Raw genomic sequence first — 21,458 nt, forward strand, 5'->3', positions numbered from 1 at the left:
GTTTTACATATAAAACTTAAGTGTTGACTGAGACTAGTTTCTAAGACTAAACATTGGCAGAGACTAGTTTATAAAACCAGACATTGACAGAGATTAGTTTGAGAGGAGAAGCATGGAGCAGGTCAGGATGGGTGCACAGTATACGTTGTCTTATGGCAGTGTTTCAGACCAGACTGTTTGCTTGCCAAAGAAATCTTTTAGTATTTTATAGGCAGCACTGTAGGTGCATGAATGCTAATACAAACTGTTGTGACAGTGGGAAAAGGAACGTACATGAGATGTGTAAGAAATATGTGTGAGCGATTAGGTATATTGGAGGCAAATGTTGCTATTTGCAGCTTATTACTGAGGGATGTATGGAACTTAGTAAAAATGGGATTCCATACAAGAGGGATGGGATAAGCAAAGTGTTTGCTAGTTTTATCTTAGTTTGTTTATCTAGTTAGAGTTTGTCAGTATATTTTGCCAAGTTTGAAATGCATTTTCTTTACTGTATTGAGAATGTGTTGTTCAAAAGAGAATTTGTTATCAATAGTGATTCCTAAACGTTTTGCAGATAGCTCCTGTTCTATTTCTGTATTGTTATGCAAAAAAATCTTGAATTCTGCAGCTGGAGGTTTTGATGAAAATAGTAACAATTCAGTTTTTTTGGGGTTCAGCATCAATTGAGCGTCATTTAGCCAGGTTTCTGTGAATGTGAATGCATCTTGGGTGATCTTCTGGAGGTTAATGAAATTGTTGGAGGATGAGATGATAGTTGAATCATCTGCATATTGAATTAATATCCTTTGTTGGGAGGCTTTATTAAAATCATTAATCAATATATTTAAGAGTAGTCGTCCTAAAATGGACCCTTATGGGACTCCTGTGTTATTTACCAGATACTCTGATTGTTGGTTTTGCCATCTAACCAATTGTTGTCTATCATTTAGGTAGGAGGAAAATCAGGTTAATACCCTTAGAGAGCATCAAAGTTTTTCTAAACATTGTAATAACATAGGGTGTGATACTGTGCCGAAAGCCTTTGATAGATCCAACAGGAGTACTGAAGTTGACAGGCCAGCATGAAGAGTTTTATTCACAATATCAGTGAAGGAGAGTAAAGCTGCGGTTGTGCTATGTCCAGGGCAGAATCCATGTTGAGTGGGAGCTAGGAGGCTGTTGTTAATGAGGTGATTTAGTAGTTGGGATTGTATGCATTTTTCTAGGATTTTTGATAGCGGGGAGAGAATGGAGATTGAGAGAGTGTGTGCATTACCTCCTTTGTGTAGTGGAGTTATAATAGACTTTTTCCACAGTTGGGGGACATAAGATTCGGATATTGAATGATTAGTAAGAATACTTACAGGGTAAGCCATAGCCTTGGCAGCAAGTTGTAAGTATTCAGGTGATATGTTATCAGCAGAGAGTGAGCAGGGCTTTAGTTTGGTTAGAAATTTTAGAATTAGGGATGTAGGTACTGGTTGCAGTGAGAAAGGAGGATTGGATGGCTTATTAGAAGAGACCATAGTTTACATAGAGGTAAATATGGGGTCTGTTTGTGTGGTATTTTGGGAGTTAGGGTTGCTTTCTGTAGATGAATCCTTAACTAGTTTTTGAATGGTGTCAGTGAAATGGGTGTTAAATATTTGTGCTGTTTGGTGAGGGTCTTTGTCGAGAGAGCGGGAGAGGGTGATGGATTATATATATGTGTGTGTGTGTGTGTGTGTGTGTGTGTGTGTGTGTGTGTATGTATATATATATATATATATATATATATATATATATATATATATACATATATATATATATATATATATATATATATATATATATATATATATATATATATACATACATACACATAGAAGCTAGAAGCACACACACACACACACACACATACACATACGCACACACATATATATAATATAGATTTAGGTGAATTTGTTTACAGAGTTTTCTGTTGAATGGCAAACATGTCAAATGCGATGACTTGAAAACTGTTTTTTACAAGGAGGCTCCCCCTGCACCCTCAAGACATCCTATTACCCCCGCTACTTAAATAAACCAGTCCCGAGATTACGCAATAGTAGAAAAAGTAGAAATATCCTACCATCCAGTAAAGAACCATCTCACTCCATCCCCCACTCCCCACTCCCCATGCTGCTTAAATGTACCAAGGCCAAGATTGCACAACAGTGGAGAATGTATGAATGTCCTCCTACTCACTGAAGTATGGTCTCAGTCTGTCCCCCACACCTCATGCTGCTTAAATATACCAAGTCCGAGATTGCACAAGAGTGGAGAATATAGGAATATCCTCCAAGCCACTGAAGTATGGTCTCAATCTGTCCCTCACACCTCATGCTGCCTAAATATACCAAGACGGAGATCACACAACACTGGAAAAGGAAGCTAATTTGTAATTTCAGAAAACAAAAATTCAACCATCCTGCCATTCGATCTTAAAAAAACATTGGCATGGCTGCTCCAGTGGCTAGAGGGATAAATCCCTGAATACTGCCCAGTCAACTCAGTTTCAGTTAGTGGATCAGCTGACTGACATGGTGGCAGGGGTGGGATGGATGGGCATTACCATCATGGGCGGGTGGTCTCAGGGGCATTCCCCACATGATTCTTGGTGAGGGCCAGGGGCATAGTCCTATGAGGGATTAGGGCAGGGTCCTTGACTGAGCTACAGTGGAAGTGGGGCAGTACATATGCACATCTGCAGCATGCCTGCCCTGTGGATGCTTCCAAGAAATTACAAGAAGGGAAGAATAGAAGGTAAGGTATTTGGGAAAATACGCTGAAAAATGTAGACAGTCAAGACCCCCAGGATACCATTCAGTTCTGCGGCCAGCCCCAACTGAACAGAATAAGCCTGGGGGATCAGACAATGTTGGTTGAACCAATGTGGATGTGGGCACTGGATAGTAAGGCCGTAGGATGATGTAAGAAGGGGCACATAAAAGATGGCCAAACAACCAACACCCATAGATATATTTAGAGAGAGTGAGAGAGATGGCTTTAATACATATTGCTGAATGGCATTTGGTTAAGACAGGATTAATTGACAAAACAGGACTGAACCCCACTCAGCTGACCAGAAAACAATGCCAAAAAATGTATGTCCCCCCCTTACAGTACCCATGTTAAAGCCCATTAAACTGATTTTCTGTTTTATAGTTCACCAAATCAGCATTAGGTTTCTGTTTTTTGAAATTTTTACCATTTGAGGTTTCATTATGCTATCCTAAATATAAATATATGTATTTGAAACAAACACACACACACACACACACACACACACACACACACACACACACACACACACACACACACATATCCAAATAGCTGTTATGTTAAGGAGCTTACTAGTTTGTGTAGTTTCAGCATCCTCCTTACCCCCCCCCCCCAATACTTAAGAAGCAACTGTCAGCTGACACTTGCGTTTTAGGCTTTACATAAGTTACAACAAGGTTTAGCAACTTCCTGCCATCTGATATGACAAGCAAGCATCTAAGACGTACTCTGAGGAGATTATTTGGTGTTGTATGCAAGACACTGGTTAGGTGGTAACAATTTCTTCTTTTTTTTTCTGAAGTATATTTATTTTTTTAAATGTTGTGGATGGAGGCTTTTCATGGCTAAAAGAACTACCATTTTATGTAGGGGAGAACAGAATAAGAAGTTTGCAGTATCTTGCAATACATGATGTTCAGTAACACAGATGACTGCGCACATCAACAGTATGTGGAGACTCTCATTGTACTGTTGTGTGACCAATGTTTTGAGGTTTTGCATCCTCACTGTGACATTTATTTCACATTGTGATACACTGAGAACTTATGGTCAAATGCACCACGTTCAGTGTTCACTGGGGGTCTGTCAGATCTACGAGGCTGATGTCTTCTTCTGTACTAAGTTTGATAAGGGCATCTCTGAATCCCACTCTGTATTAGGGCAGGAAAATGTCTGAGTCCGTGGGACAGAAGAAATTAGGTATTTGGCAAAAGCATATAAAATGTGTGGCTGACTATAAAAATACTAGTATTCTGTCTAAAACCAACAAATGCTGGAAGGTAAAATACTTAAGAAGGTATAACAGCCGTATCAAAGAAGTTAAAAATCAGTTTGTAACAGTGACATATTTTTCCAGAAATATAGACTGTCAGAATGACAGTAGAAAACATAACTCACTGTAAGGGAAGTAAAATATAAAAGATAAATAGGGAAAACTTCAGTTGAGAAAGTGTAAATTGAAAATGTTGGAATAAGTTATATCAGCATATAAGGAAAGGGATGGGAGATTAGTTAGGATTTGTGAGTTAATAGTTAATGGCAAATTTCTAATAACTAAATTGGGTGACACAGTGGTACAGAGATTAACACTGCGGTTGGTTCACAGCGGAGCTGCCTTCTGTGCAGCACATTTGCATGTTCTCACTCTGTTCACATGGTTTATCTCTGTGCACTCTGGTTTATTCCCATATCCTAAAGACATGCCAGAGGCAAATTGGCAACCCTTCAAATTCATTGTACCTGTTAGATGTCTATTGACTAATCTCTTCTACAGACTTTATGAGGGGTTTGGGCTAATATCATATTGAGACTGTATGACTCAGTAATAATACAGCCTAAGTACATGTCCTTTTACAAAATAGAGTAAAGCATGTATGTTATCTGATGGTATTTTAGCAAGCATTTGGATGAACCTAATTACGAGCTGTAGATTCTCTGCTCGGACTATTTTCTTGGGGTATATAAAATGAGGAAGTACAGACATACAGATGAAAAAGGTCCACAATAATAGCAGTACACATTACAAACAGTATAAGTTCGAGATATTTAAAAATAAAAAAAGGTTACAGATCAGTTTGCTTTCATGTTCAGGTTAGGTTATGGATGATCTTATGTAAAATGTACTGAATAAGGAGCTTAGAAACAAGGCTTTACAGAAATTCGACAACACTGATATTTGTAAAAAAGAACAGATTTGATATGGGAATATAATTTTCAAGGAAATGTTAGGGAAAATGTACAGATAGCTATATGCACATATACATATGTATTTAATTTGGACATTGGATTGGTAGATAGGGAAGGTAATGGGGTGTGACGGGGGGTGGCGTAGTACTGGAGTGTGGTCATTCTTCCTTACTATAGCCCTGGACAGCCCAGTCTTGCTCTCTGCCCCCCCCCCCAAGTTACCTTTACAAGAGCGTTATTTTAAGTGTTCCACTGTAGTTCCTTTAAAGAATATAGAAAAGATAGACAGTTTACAAACTGTCTATTAAATGAGCACAGTTAGTCTCTTAATGACAGCTTGTAAGCTTTCACACTTTTTTATGCAGCACAGCGGGGGCACCAAATGCACGTATTGTCCAGGGTGCTTTGAGCACCTCCACTTATGTTTTCTAGGAAGATGCAGGAGTTGTTTGGCTCAGACTGCAGTCACCATTGCTTTTCCTCAGGTGTTGTTGTCTTGGTGGGGGAAGGAGGTTAGGGGTGAGTTTCTTCACATAAGTGAGCACACAGCCTGTAATGTAAAATGTGTTCTGAATGTTCTGCATGGCAAAACATTACCAACATTAGTGTTTAAATTAACTTCTTAGGTAGCTTAACCTGTGTAGATGATACTGCTGCCTTTGCAACTTTAAGGCTGGTCTTGGTATTTTATACACAGTGTACATAGCAATATATTTCAAATTGGTAGCAACCCAAGTAGAAGATTCTATGCTATTTCAAAATGGTTTTACAAAAGGTTAACTGAGTAGTCTGTGCAGTGATGTATCTAAAAACGAGCACAATTATTTTAACTTTTTAGAGGATCACATCTCTGCCTTCATAACAGAAATGCTTCAGTATTATCCATCTCAAGGAACAGCCCTTCTTAGGTGTTGCATACAGACATCTATGTGCCTCCTCAAATAGCACAGAGTTTTAAATGTCATACAGAGTGCTTTTGGCAACTGATGCTGTAGAAACCTTCCTCCCCCTCAGGCAAACCTGTGAGCTTTATATTCAGGTACAGTCTATTTTCCATGTCATCTCTATTTACCTGTAAATGGACGAAATGCTGATTTTGGGACCTTGACATTACCATGTTTCTTGAATTTTATTAGTTTACATTCACAATACTGATTCTGAGAAATTAGCAATGGTTTACAGTGAAAAGTAACTTTGCAGGTTTCATTCCTAGTATGTCTGATGGTAGAAGTGTCTGGTAAGATCTGTGAATTCATCATTTATCAGTGTTATCACTGACATACAAGGATCTTAACATTTCTGTTTAACAATTGTAATGAGGTTTCTCTCTCTCTGTCTCTCTCTCTCTCTCTCGCTCTCTCTCTCACTTTCTCTGTTTGTCTCTGTTTCTGTCTCTTGCTCTCTGGGTGATCAGTTACTAGGAAGATGTGTCGCTTTTACAACTACTTGATACTCACAGCATTTCTTCAGCTGTCAAACTTGGCACACCTTTGGATGTCTAGCCTTGGGTTAGGCTCACTGATCTGACTTTCCCTCTTCCAGATAGATGTGAACAGAGAATTAGGAGGTTTTAGTCTTTTTGGTCAATAATGTGCCATTAACCTCATGGACCTGCCCAGTTGTAGGTCATTTGCATTGGCTGTTGGCTTCACTTTGAGCACCAGTTCTTGAACTACCTACATCTTGTCCTTTGCCGTCCTGTGTTGTGCCACCCAGAACAAGATATAGTATTACTGGCAGTCATGGCCACATCACCGTCCTGCACAACGGGAGCAACACCTTTCCACTTCTTGCACATTACGTACTCATCAGGAGCCATGCCAGCATTTGGGTCTTCATGCATACTGTCTTCTCATAAAGAGCTATCAACTAAATCTCATTAATACTGGCAATTCCCAAGTCTCATTTTCATTTATTAGCCTTTTGTACCCCCTTCCCAATGCTTTCATACACTCTTAGTATTCTCACCTTCCCACCTTTGACAGGGTTTTCACCCTTTATGTGGAAACAAGCTGAAAGACTTGCAAAAACCTTGATGACGCATATTCAGTCCCCTCATTATTTTATCCTTACTACTGTAATCAACCAAACAATTTAATTAAACTAAATTCTTTGGTTCATTTTCAGGCTGGGGTGCCTTCTGTGCATAGTCTAAATTTCCTCCCTGCATCCAGATGAATTTTTGTTGGGGTCTCTGGTTTCCTCTCGTATTTCAAAGACACGCCGAGATAATTCTCTAAATTACCCTAGAGCATGCGCGCATGTGTCTGTGTGCATTTTCTGATGTTGTGGCATCCTATCCAGGACTGCTTCTTTGCCTTATACTTGCTGCTTACTGGGATAAGCACTGACTCCTTTGTGGTCCTGAAGAAGGTAAAATTTGCATCAGTGAATGAATGAATGAATGGTTTGAGTGAATCTCTTTTCTAGAGAAGTCATACAATGTCTTACTTTCTGCCCTCTATCTCTTCAAAGTCAGAATTCTCCATTTCAAAAGGGATGCATTACAATGCATGAAGCCGAAGTCAGGCCAACCGCTCTCTACAGCTGACAACTGTGTTTCATGACTACACCTGTCAGTTTAATTTCTTGTGGAACTCCTCAGTAGTCAGAGATTCAAAGAACAGATCAGAAGGGGATGCTTATTTATGTATTTATTTATTTATAAAGTACTGGGTGTTTGATGTCACTGTATTGTCTGCTATCTTTGCGTGCCTAATGCCAAGGCAAAGCGTTGTTGCCTCACAGCAAGAGGTTCTCCTGTTCGATTCTTGGCTGGAGTGCCTTCTGTGTGGAGTCTGCATGTTCTCCCCGCCGCTGGGTGGGCGTTCGAAAGACATGCGTTAATGGGCATGCCTTCATTGAAGGCTAGACGTCGAGCTAGCACCTCGGCGTTCGTGAAAATCTACTGCCAATCATTAGTGGACCGGAGTTCCGCTGTGGCGACCCCTAACCGGGAAAAGCCGAAAGAAAACAACATGTTTACCCTGGTTGCTTAGTCAAAGGTGTACTTCCTCTTTTTTATATTATTGGTGTATTTTTGACAAGATTTTGCACTAGTCTGTTATTTTCTTGTTCTGTATTCTTATTACTCTGTTTACTGCATTATTTTATTGCTGTCTCCATTTCATGTTATTCATTTTGCTTTTGGAGCCCCCTGGCTACTGCTGAAAATAGATCTTATTCAGTCAGACTTCCCAGTCAACAAAATTTATAAGTGCACAAAATTTAAAAATGATATACAAAAAGTTTCCTGCTGTCTTCCATCTAGTAGTCCATTCCATGAAATTAACTAAAAGTGTAAAATCACCGACAACATGTTCCTTACTTCAGGTAAGTATGTATGTATATTGTTTCACTGTACCCTTCTTTCACATACCAGACTTCTAGTTGTCACTCTAAACAATGACAATACGCCACCAAAAATGTAGTCCTTCCACAGACAGACTACTAACCGCTGGTCTACAGCACAGAGCAACTACCCTTCAGTAATCCAGATCAGATCCAGATCACAATACATCAGGTATGCTGATTCTTAACACTATGAGGTTCTAGGAAATAGCAATGTATTTCACTTTCCAAAGTTAGTTGTCTCACAACTGCCAATAAGCAGCACAGCTTTTTTGTATTCTAATTTACAAAATCCTTTTTTTCAGAACTACTTCCTACCACTTGCAAAAAGCTACCACCCATCTTCCTTCACTTATATCCTTACATCACAAACTGACAATGTCATAATTCTGTTTAGTCCAAAGCTACACTTGAGTAGGTGGCTAACAGCTTTCAGCAACCTAGGCCCAGTCATAGGGAACCTTCTCCCAGCTGATCTGAGGATTATTTCAAACTGCTTTGCATTAAAAAAAGTATTACAGACTATCCTAGCAAAGGAATTGGAAGTGCAATCCAGTTGTTAATGAGTTGCATGCTGCCAGATGAGCATTATCGATAGAACATTCTAGGATGTCACAAAAACATTATCTTTAACACAGTCAGATGCAGTCTTCTCCAGTTCCTGGATCAGTTCACACCTTGTGTTCCGTACATCTAAATTACGTGCTTAAGATTTGGTATTCTTTGTGAGTACATTGTCAGCATTGTTTCTACTCTGTGCAACAAATTTAGATGTTCCTTGTGTACGACCCTGCTTGATTTGAGAGATGAGCACTATTAAGGACTTAAAAGGGGTGGCAAAACTTCTAAATTTGTCTACTTAAAGGTGCATTATGACTAGGCATGTTATGGTCCCCATGATCGTAGATTAGTGTTATTCATTTATTTATACGTTGAATTGTGCTATATGTCTGCTAAGTACTGAAAGACAAGGTTAGCCTATGCAAGGTCTTGTGAATTATTTGTTTTCATTTCCAGGATCTGCAAATTATCAAGCAGGAAGGGAAGTGGATTGACTATGTGAGGCAGTCAGTCTGTAACTGCCATCAGGATGTATTTCTGTATTTGTCAGTTTTAAAAGCAGTTATCTCAAGCTCCCAGTACACAAGTCCACTGTAAAATGTCAGCAGGCTTAACACTGTATAAGGTTTAAGTTACATGTTCAGATTTGTAATTTTTGTGTGTAAACGTGCTAGTTAGCAATAGATGTATAATTTGGCTTAAGTTGGCCAGGTTAAAAAGAACAAAATTTACCTTTTTACATTTGCAGATTCACCTGTAGAAATATTGCTGTGCATTTAGTAGAGCTGGTCCATGCTAATGTAATATTTTATTGTGTTATAAAAGCAATTTGATATTTTCTGTCATATTTATTGCATACCTGCAAACATCCATCAACCTGACAAACCAAGTTAGTCATTTTTTTTATTTGCCGCAGCATCAAGATTAATGTCATTTGATATACTTTTGAAATTGATGAGCCTTAACAGATGTGTTTACACTGCAATCGTCAGAGTGTGTACCATCAGCAACTACTGCATACATGGAAATGATAAACAAGTTACGGAGAAGTTAAAAGTTAACACTGGTTATTCCTGATTATGAGGGGATATATATTGCATGCAGCTTTTATTGTGGTGGGTTGTAAGTAACACTGTACCCAAAAACTAACATTTCTACATTCTGTTTTCTTGTTCTGTTTCATTATTCCTTTACTTTGCATGCTGGTGTGTGGTTCTCTACTGACAAAGGCCAAGGAGGAAGACATCGCGGATGACTCAGCATTTGAGACAACTACAGGCCTGTCTCTGGAGGTTTCTGCACTGAAGAGTCCTGCTTCTTCCCCTGAGGTTATATTCTTTTCTCTTCTTTCTCATGTTTTCATTTCCATGCATTCATTCATTTCTGTTTTTCTCTTAAGGTGTAAAAATGAAGTTTCTTTTTCCTGAAACACAGAGAAAAGTAAGAATTAAATGAGCAGGGAAGATGTACTTTGCTGTTTGAGATAGTGTAATAAAGCAGACAATTAGCTAATGAATTTAATTGTTGGGAGTTTTACGACTAGCTGTTGTGAGGAAATTCATTTATTTATGGAATGTGTGTCAGTCTTTTGATGTGCACCTGATATGCTTTTAAAGTGAGTCAAATTAAGTGGAAACCATAATTTTTCAAACTTATTTTCCTTGTTTGTGAATTAAAACTGCACGTTTGCCATGCAGATAAATACATTTTCTGTAGTCACTGATGTAGATATGTGTAAATATTCGGGGCCAGTTTACTACAGAACTGAACAGCTCCTAGTTTACAAAGAAAGTAAAATTAAAATAGAATTTATGTTTTATTTCATCAGTATACAATCAGAGGACTACACTTGCATGTTTCAGGGTGTATGAACCCTTTGTCAAGAGATCATGAATTTGTTTGTTTCGCTGTATTATCTTAAAAGTGAGATCATGTCTAATAATTGATTAAACAAGTTGTTAAGGTTTTGTTGACAAAAATTAATTTATAGAAATGAGAACAAATGGATCTTTGTACAATGAAACATTGTCACTGGCTGCTTCATTTGAACAAAGTTTTATTGCACTCAGATGCTGATTAGGTATTCATGCCATCAGGCTGGATTTTGGTATATAAATGGTTAATGGCCTTGAAATCATTTAAGTATTTTAACGCAGGAATAATTACTTCAGAAAGAAAATAACCATACTTAATTACTAACAACGTAAAACGATATTAACAATTATTTTTTGCATCTTCATGATTCATAATGTCATTCTGTTCTACTGTTGCAGTATTCTTAACATGAGGGATTCCCTGCCAAGGGAGGCCTGATGTCCATCCAGTATACCAGAGTCTTTAATTACCTTAAGGTACGCCGTACATCGCACGTATGCTTCTCGTGTATGTAGGGCATGAAAGCTATGTCTGGACATACCATTCTCAAAACTTCTGTGCCTCCAGTCTGAATGCCGTCTTCGATCATCAGTCTGCTCGTCCAAGTTATTTGCCGGTGTATCAAGCCATTCCTATAAGTGCCCTTTTGGGGTTTTCTCTTTCTTATTTCTGCTGCTTTTTGTTGTGGGGTTTTACATGTCATCCAGAAAATGCAAATGCCAGTGTGGGAGACAGATTCCACACAAGGATAGTCACGAGCAGTGCTTGTTTTGTTTAGGGCCTATTTACAGTCATAAAAACTTGCAGTATTTGTCAGGCTTTGTGCCTAAGACTTTACAAAGTCATCTCTCCTCCCTTGCAATTTGCTTGGAAAACCAGCGTCTCAAACATTTAGTGAAAGATGCTATGGAGGGAACTTCTAGGCCTGACGTGGAGTCTTCACTGAAGAGAAAGGCCAAGTAACCTAGTTCGGACTCTTCATCTGTGCCTCCTACATTGGACATCTCTCTCTCAAGGCTGATGAAAACCCTGAGGTTCACCTTGTTCTGGTGTCATATTCCTCGGACCATTTCGGTGACTGCCATGGATCCAACAAGAGGCACGTCCTCAGAGGCATTGCATGCATCTGTTTCAGATGGTCAAGGGGAACCAAGACTGATTATCACAGAAGGGCCTGGGGGGGTTCCTCAAATTCTGGTGAGGGAGGAGTTCTGATAACAGTTATTGAGCCGATGTTGGGCCCTTCTACATTTCATAAGGTGGACGTCCAGTTAAAAAAGAAGCAAAAAACAAAAAAATGTTTCTTTTCCCAGGGACCCTTAAAGTGTATGGCAAAATTTTACCCAGGGCTTATTTAATCCCCTTATGGTTCTGAAGCCTCCTTCGGGTGTCTCTGTCCCTGATCTTTCTTGGACGTCTTCCCCTCACAAGAGAGTTAGGGATCAGAATTCTTCTGATGAAGAGGTTTCTTTGGATGAGGAATCCTTGGCTTATTCCACTCACAGTCCATCCCCTTTAGACTGTGCTTCTCCTGAAGAAGATTCTACCAGTCCCAGAATCTCCTATTGAGGAGATTAGTTTTGGTGATACCATTGCTAAGATGAGGGGGTTCTTCAAGTGGGATTGCTCCCAAGTTTCAGATGTGCAAAAGAGATAGTATGAGCTCCTACAAATGGAGTCTCCTTCACCATCTGCTGTTCCACCAGTTTTGCGTGCTTTACTGGATGCTTTCTCATCAGCATCTCAGGCTTATAAGAAGCCTAACCATTTTTATAAAGGGCCTGATGATTGCAAGTTCTGTACAAGTGCCCATCTGCCGACCCTTCACTAGTTTCTTTGCCTTTAGATAAGCTTCCCAAGTTACTGCCCTCCACTAAACTTCTTCCTTCTGCTAAGGAAAGCAGGATTATGGAAAGACTGGGAACGAAGGTCTATGCCTCTGCCACTCTTGCCTTTCATACTATGAATTACCAAACTGACATGACTAGATATGTTTTGGCTCTCCTTTCCCAGGCTACTCAAGTTATCTCTGAATTTCCAGATTCTGAAGACAAACTTTCAGCCTTGTCCTTGTTAGGCGATTACTCTCAGGTAGCTCCTCATTGTATTAAGTGCAGCTGTGATGCAGCAGAAGCTTCATCTAGGGCTGCTGCTTCAGGATCTGTATTGAGGAGGTATTCCTGGCTAAGGCTTCAACCTCTGTCAGATGACATAAAAGCTATGTTGATGGATGTTCCTCTGGATAACAGTGGCTTGTTTGGTACTGCTGTTGCTAATTTTGTTAAGTCCTTGCAGGAGAAACCCAAGGAGTTACAGGTCTTGAAATATCTTTTTGTTTCACCTGTGACTAAGTTCCAAAGGAACTGTCCTTCCAAGCCAGCTTTTGTTCGAAGACAGGCTCATCCTCCTCCTAAAAGTAAAAAAAAAAAACGTGAAAGGAGGGTTCCTCCAGCTAAAACTACTCAGAGTTCTGCTGAGAAGCATCCCTTTCCTGAAAAGCCAGGTAGTATTTGACTATCACCCACCTCTCAGCCTCATTCCTCTCTCGCTTCTTCTTTCTCTGTCTCTTCCGGTTTAGTCAAGCATAACCCAAGGCTCATGAGTTCTTTCCATAATTCAACAAGGGTAATTCATGTTTGGAAATCCCTTCTTCTCTTTATGGACATTCCTCAGCCACCTCAGGAATGGTTGCATTTACTCCCAGAGCTGCTTTGAGAACTGTTACATCATGAAACTATTCAAGAGGTTCCACAGGCCCAAAGGGGAAAAAGGTTTTATTCTAGGAGGTTTCTGGTGCCCAGAAAGAAGGGTTCTTGGAGACACATTCTGTGTCTTTCACACCTAAATACTTTTCTGAAGATTCCTTCCTTTCGCATGTTATCTCTACGGACTTTGTTCCCATTACTTCTTTCTCAGGTGTTGTGTTCATGGCCTCTCCGGATGTCAAGGATGCCTACCTTCACATACCTATTCATCCCCTTTTCACGAAATATTTACATTTCTCTGTTACTTCGTGGTATTTTCAGTTCTCTGCTTTGCCCTTTGGCCTCTCTAATGCCCTAATGGTATTCACCAAATGCCTAGCTCCTGTGATTGCTTTTTGCAGGCTTCAAGGCATCCAAGTATTCCCTTACTTGAACAATCTCCTGTTTCAAGCATCCTCTCCAGCGACCTTACAGCAAAGTCTTCCCTTTGCTATTACTCTTTTGCAAAGTCTGGGGTTCACAATAAATTTCAAAAAGTCTTCTCTAATACCTTCTCAAGATCATGTTTTTCTGTCGTGCAAGACTCAGACGGTGCCTATGTTGGCATTCCTGCCTCCGCCAAAGGCCTTTACTCTCATTTCCTTCTTTCAAAATCTTTTTCTTCTGATTTGTGTCTCAGCCAGAGAGTTTCTGAGACCTCTGGGATTTATAGCATCCACCATCCCTATATTACCTTTAGCCAAACTCCACGATGAAATTTTAGTGGTTCCTGAAATCAGTCTGGCAACAACATGCGCATCCCATAGAATTTACAGTTCCTCTTCTTCTCTGTGTAAAGAAGGAACTTCTAGGATGGATTCAGCAGCTGTCTTTGAACCTAGGCCTTCCCTTCCATTTCCCTCTTCCATCTCAAGAACTGTTCACAGATGCTTCAGATGTAGGTTGGGAAGCAGCCTTTGACACTGTGAAAGTGCAGGGGTTCTGGTTTCCTCTTCAGCAAAAGGAGCACATCAACAGCAAAGAGATGAGAGCGCTCCTGCTGGCCCTTCAAGCTTTCCATCCTCTCTTCTGCCCAAGGCCTCTAAAAGTGTTTACAGACAACACCACAGTCTTGTGGTATGTAAACAAACAGGGGGGAACAAAGTCTTTCCTTCTTTGCAGGCTAGCTGTCATTGTTTGGGAACTTGTGGAACAGTATCATGTAACTCTTCAGGCAGTTTATATTCCTTCAGGTCAAACCTATGTGGCAGACACTCTGAGCAGGTCCTTGACTCAATCCCATGCTTCACAGGGATGTGTTTCTGGACTTTGTCCACAAGTGGGGTACTCCTCAAATACATCTATTTGCCTCCCCTCTGAACAGACACCTTTCTTAATTTTGTGACAGAGTTCCAGGTCCTCTAGTTTGGAAGGTGCACGCCCTCTCATTTTCTTGGAAGGGGATGTTTCTGTATGCATTTCCCCCTGCCTCTCATTCCAAAGGTTCTGTTCAAGATTCAACAGGACAAACCCAAAATCCTGCTGGTGATGCCCTTTTGGCCAAGGCAGCATTGGCTCCCTCTTTTTCTGCACTTAGCCAAGGCCAAGCATCACAAGTTACCTCTCAGAGTGGACCTATTCACACAAGAAAAAGGATCTCTAATCCATCCCCACTTGCCCACTCTTCATCTGACTCTGTTGGTGATAGGATTTTGAGTCCTTATAGACACCTTTTCTCTGAGGACGTGATTAGGGTTCTGCAGGAGGCCAGGAAACACAATACTAGGAAGTCCTACTTATCCAAATGGAAGAGGTTTTCTGTCTGGTGTCTTTCACATAACCTGGAACAACTCTGACCGGATGTTCCTGTGGTTCTTTATCTGTGTGAATTGCTCAGTGCTGGGTTGGCTTATTCCTCCGCTAAGGCCCAATTATCAGATGTCTCTGCTTGTCTGCTTTTATCTCCTCCTTTAGCTTCTAGGTTTGAGGCAAAACAAATTCTTAAAGGCACCCTTCACATTAGACCTCCCAGGAAGTCTGTTCCTCCTCCATGGGATCTTAATTTTGTTTTGGAGAAACTGACTCTGACTCCATTTGAGCCTGTGGCTTCAGCTTCCTTGCAACATTGTTCTTAGAAAACTGTTCTGTTAGCCCTTACTTCAGCCAGATGGGTGTCTGAGCTTCAAGCTGTTATGGCTTGTCCTTCCTTTTTTTTTTTTTCCGTAAGGACAGGTTATCCTTGCGCACTAATCTTTCTTTTATGCCCAAGGTGGTGAATGAGTTGTCACTTAATCAGTCTATTCATCTGTCCAGTTTTTTTCCCTTCTCCAGAATCTGCTAGCAAGAAGGTACTACACACCTTGGATATGCCTAGACAACTCAGATTTTACTTGGATAAGACTAAGACTATCAGGAAATCTGATCAGCTTTTTGACCCAGTTCTTTGGGATTGGTTGTTTCTAAGCAGACAAATTATTCTTGGATTTCTAAAGCTATTTCCTTTTGTTATGTTTTTCATAGTAAGACTCTTCCATTTTTGGTTAAGGCTCTTTCTATTAGGACTGTGGCTTCTTCTGGTGCTTTTTTCAAGGGTTTGGACACCAACTGTATTCTTGAGGCAGCTACCTAGACTTCTGTTCATACTTTTATCAAACACTGCAAGTTGGATGGAAAATCCAGAGCTAGAGCTGGTTTTGCTAGGTCCATTCCTCATGGCTTTATAGAGAGCTCTACTCATCCTTCCTCCTCCCATGTTTATTCCTGAGCTTTGACACTCTTCCTCATGTTATGAATACTGCAGCAGTAGAATGGAAGGACATAGTACAGTTGTGTAAAATCTCACCATAATGATAGATGTCCTGCTCTTCACTGTTGCAGTATTCAATCCCTTGCTCCTACCCCCTTGTTCTTTTTCTGTCCTGATGTATTGCGTACCTCATTTTCCTTGGACTAGCATTCCTACTGAGGCATTCAGTTCTGAGGATGGTATGCCTGGAGGTCACTTTCATGCCTTATGTACGTGAGAATCATACGTGCGATTTATGGCGTACCTTAAGGAAATTAAAGACTTTGGTATACTGGCCGGACATTGGGCCAACCTTGGCAGGGAATCCCTCATGTTAAGAATTCTGTAACAGTGAAGAGAAGGATATCTATAATTATAGTAAGATTTTATACAATTATACTTTCTGTTGTACCAACTGAGATATGGGGTTTCCAGTTGTACCATCAGATTTAATCAATACCTTCATGGTGCATACATCAGTGTCAAGTCAGGGATCGTATATCTTAGTGGCCTCAGATAAGCGGTGTGGAACAGCTTTGATAAGTAGTTGCAGATCATCTGCTTGAAGTGGAGAGTGATGCTGTTGGCTTCACAAATCCTTTTTGTGAGTCAGACCTTTCTGGCCTGGTCAGACACCTAGACTGTAGTATTGTATCTCACCAAGCAGAGGGAAACATGGTCCTACCATGAGTGTGAGTCTGGTAGTGAACCTATTATCAAGGCATCTTCCCGGTGGTGGCACACAGCCTAGAAGAAGCAGGCATTCTCTTGGGGACATCAATCCCTAACATACATCATGCATTAGACCTGCAGCTCAATTGCTAGAGTGCTGCTGTTATACTTCAGATGTGGGTCACACCACAGGTCAGTCTGGTCTGTTAATCACCCAACAGAATTGTCTCTCTTCCAAGTTCAATTCTTTTATATTTAACTTGATGTGTAGAGTAGCAACTGGACATGTTCCCCATAGAATGGAAGGGAATGCTTCTGTCCATCTTTCTTCCCCTTTTAATCTCTATTTTTATTTATTTATTTCCAGAAATGAGGTCAGAACTTGTTTTGCTTAGACTGTGGTGAGACAAAAGTGCACAGTTTCAAGCCATTCAGCTTTTGACCTTTTCTAAGATGATTTGATTTAGGTGATGAATGTCCCTGCCCTGTTGCAGGATAATTATGCCATTTCAGAGTTTAATTTCTCCATTACCTGCTGTGATTCCTTCGTATCTCACAGCAGTAGTCTTAGAGGTTTATGTAAAGCAAGCAGGACATTTGCAAATTCTGCTTATATTAATTTGAGTTCTTTACAAGGTCAGAGAAGCGTCTTTGTCATTCACTGTCTCTGAATTTGAAGGGTTATATGATTTACCTCTAGTACTTCTTTGACCTATGCCTTGATTATTCCATGGTAACGGTATATATGTATTTTAACTGTGTGCATCCTGACTTCATGAAGGCAGAACTTTGGATATTTTAAGAATGTTTTTTTGTGTCCACTTAATGAAGAACCTTTCACATATTTGTAATATGGATTTTATGAATGACTTGCACATTTGTCTATCATTGAAGCCAACAGTTTGTCTCTTGGAAATCTATGTTCATTTTAGCTATTACATACCCTAAATTCATGCTTTGAGTGACTAGAATCCACATTTGGTGTTCCAGAAAGACTGGTTATCTCTCACAACTGACTGTAATGCCTTCAGAAAGGTAGTATTTGAGTTGTCATTCATTCAGTCGAACCATTTTTATATATTTAACCACTCTGTGGTGCCCAGAGGGGAATTCATTTTTCCCTGCTTAGGATGCTTGCCAACAGTTTCAGTTTCACTTCTTCAAAATGCTACCTTTCAGAGAAGTTGAGTGAGTGAATGAAACCTTATACACAGTAAGTGATGTAGATAATACATTTGGCAAGCAAGTCCCTCTCCAACTGGATTATTGATTATGTTGTCCTTTGTTGGAAAAAAAAGCACACAAGTAACTGAAATAGAATGCCAACAACATTGAAACCAGATACCACAAAAATAAAATATAATCTGTCCATAAATGAAATACCCCTACCTGTCTACATCTTCTGCTAAATGACTTTCTCTTCATCCTGTCAGAGCATACTAATGTCTTTTCAGTAACGTCATTTTCAGAAACAATGTCAACGGTCATAGCTTTTGCATGAACAGGATTTTGCTGTTCAGCATTGATATTTCTGTCTGCTATATTAAAACTATCAGTAAGACAGCATGTTCCACTTTTGTCACCAATTGGCCATTACCAAATAATATCAAAGGTCACTTCATTGAGAAGGGGTAGTGTTTTCTAGTGTTTGTTTTGCAGATGTGCCCATGGTTAATGTTTATCCCACAAGTACTCTGTCTTCATTTCATACCAATACTAAACACTGCAGTTCAGATCTCCACACCAGAAGCAGAGCTTCTCTGAATTTGACATGCTTCTGGATTCAGCCTTTAAACTTCCTTTATAGTATCGTTCTACTTCCTTTAAACTTCCTTTATGGTATCGTTCTACTTCCTTTAAACTTCCTTTATGGTATCGTTCTACTTCCTTTAAACTTCCTTTATGGTGTCATTCTACTTCCTTTAAACTTCCTTTATGGTATCTTTCTACTTCCTTCTTCCTTCGTTTTTGGGAACATACACACTGTTTAGAATTCTGCCCAAGTGTATAGCCAGTACAGAGCACCTCTGCAAAATGGTGTGTAATAAATTCATCATTATACAATGACCCTCCATTAATATTCTAAAACGTGCACGCTGATTGGTCAGTGTGCCACGTTGTAAATCAGAGTTATACTAATGGAAAAAGGTCCGGTCGCCTGGACTTTTTCCGTTAGTATAACTCTTTTTTTAAAGCAAAGGAGAACGCAAGATCTCTGTTGCTTTTTACACACTGTCTCGCTATGTTAAATGAGTTTAACATAGCAAGACAGCTTTAAAAAAAGTAACGGAGATCTTCCTATCTCCGTTGCTTTTTTTAAAGGTGTCTCGCTATGTTAAACTCCTTTAACATAGCGAGACACTTTGTAAAAAGTAACGGAGATCTTGCTTTGTCCGTTGCTTTTTTCAAAACTGTCTCGCTATGTTAAACTCCTTTAACATAGCGAGACAGTTTGTAAAAAACAACGGAGATCTTGCTTTCTCCGTTGCTTTTGCCGACAGCTCTGATGTACTGCGTAAGCATATGTATGCGCAGTACATCAGAACTGCCGCAGAATACCAGACAGCTGCGGAAGAGCAGCAAGGAGGTATTATACAATGCCATTAAAGTAATTATTTTTTTTCTTAAATAATGTCATTGTATAATAGCAATAACCCACTTCTGGATGTGGGTAATGCTGGATTTACCCACAGTTGTCTTTGTTTGGCCACTCGGGCTTTGCCCTCATGACCAAACCACACCAACCGTGGGTAAATCCAGCATTACCCACACCCAGGCGTGGGTTATTGCTATAATAGTCAACCTTTCATTTGTGCTTTGAGTGATCATTCTGCAGTGAGTTTATTTTGACTTTTTTCTGCCTACATTTTATATGTGAGGGCGCACTGAATTCTGGGTAGCATAATTTCCAGCTGTACCTTTACAAAGTTATATGTTTGTGTCCACCCCCACAGGAGTGATTTCTGCCATGTACAGTGGGTTGGAAAGAGGGGCTCAAGAAGTGGTGGACCCTAGGACTGTCAGAGCTCAGATCTAAGAAAAGATGTAGCCACTGTTGGGATGATACATGGAAAGTACACCCAAAAATGCACTCACTGCAGAGGGCCTTTCACTGCTGTGCCCACTATGGGATCTAATACATACTCACATGCATTTCAGCCAGATGTAAAGGCTATTCACACATAATTCTTTCCTTCTGGAAAGAAAAAGCATTTGTGATGCAAGTTTCAGGAAACACCAAGGGCATTTTAAGTGCACATGCGCATGTGCGCACGCACACACACACACACACACACATATATATATATATATATATATATGTATATATATATATATATATATATATATATATATATATATGGGTTCACTGCATATGACCGAAAGTTCATATGACCGAAAACCCGTATGACTGAAAACTCATTTGACCAAAAAACAGCACTGGCAGGTATATGCCCTGTTCCCCACTGTAGTGTGAGCCTGGAGTGAGAATATAAAGTTGGGGGGGCTTTGCCCCCCACATAATTGCAAATTATGCACTGTTACATACATGTGTATCCATTAAAAATGCATTAAAACCTATAAAATCAGTAAAAGCTGGTTGCAAAATGTGGGGTGCTACACCCCCCACACCCCCCAATGTGGAAGGCTGTGCCCCCCACACCCCACCTAACTTTATATTCTCACTCCAGGGTCAGACTACAGTGGGGAACAGGGCATATACCTGCCAGTGCTGTTTTTCGGACAAATGAGTTTTTGGTCATATGGGTTTTCGGTCAAATGAACTTACGGTCATTTGGTCTCAGTCAAATGGGCTTCGGTCAAATGAACTTTCAGTCATATGTAGTGAACCCATATATATATATATATATATATATATATATATATATATATATATGGGATCCGTACAGATCACCGAAAGACAACATAACTGAAAGAGATTCGGCCGGGCATATTTGCGCGAAAGTGCTTTTCACCGAAAAGCACTTTCGCATAAGTATGCCTGATGCGGAGATCGCACTACAGTGGGGAAAAGGGAAAATTCCCTTTTCCCCACTGTAGTGTGACCTCGGAGTGAGAATATTTAAGTAGGGGGGTGTACGGGTTGCAGGTAATTTTTTTTTTTTTAAACACACTTTAACAAAAGCGCTTTTTCTGTGAAAGCGCTTTCGTTAAAGTGTGTTTGGTGATTGTGGATTCGGACTATTGAACAGAATCATGGGAATTTGGGGTGCAGAAAGCTAGGGAACTTTAGGAAGCTGACAGGTTTTTGCAAGGTCTTGACAGTGCTAGGGTATAGACACAGGTGCACAGAGTTTGTTTCAACATATATATTCTCTGTCTTTGTGTCCTAGGAGGCAAAAAATTCTGAAGGTACAGGGGGCTTATCTCCTATATCAAGCACTTTTTTGTTTACTTGCTGCTGATCAAGAGTATCAGAGAGTTACTGGGACTTGAGCAAATAGTGCTTGAATTACTAGAGTCGATCACAATGGAAGACAGTGCAGCAAGAATTCGATGTGCATTTTATTTATGTATTTATTTATGTTTCTTGGCTGTGA

The 21,458-nt window shown here is 40.0% G+C and overlaps 1 protein-coding gene across 1 annotated transcript in view; it reads left to right on the forward strand.

The window, feature by feature from the left end:
- EPB41L1 (erythrocyte membrane protein band 4.1 like 1) overlaps nt 1-21,458 on the forward strand; it is a gene marked incomplete in the record, with an annotated part of 2,183,009 nt that overhangs the window by 1,863,859 nt on the left and 297,692 nt on the right. The window contains 1 exon segment of the mRNA XM_044090111.1: nt 10,113-10,211. Within this exon segment, the coding sequence (XP_043946046.1) occupies nt 10,113-10,211 (99 nt within the window).

This window comes from Protopterus annectens, chromosome 12.part0, assembly GCF_019279795.1.
Source record: "Protopterus annectens isolate FY-2018-M chromosome 12.part0, PAN1.0, whole genome shotgun sequence".
Classification (NCBI taxonomy): Eukaryota; Metazoa; Chordata; order Ceratodontiformes; family Protopteridae; genus Protopterus; species Protopterus annectens.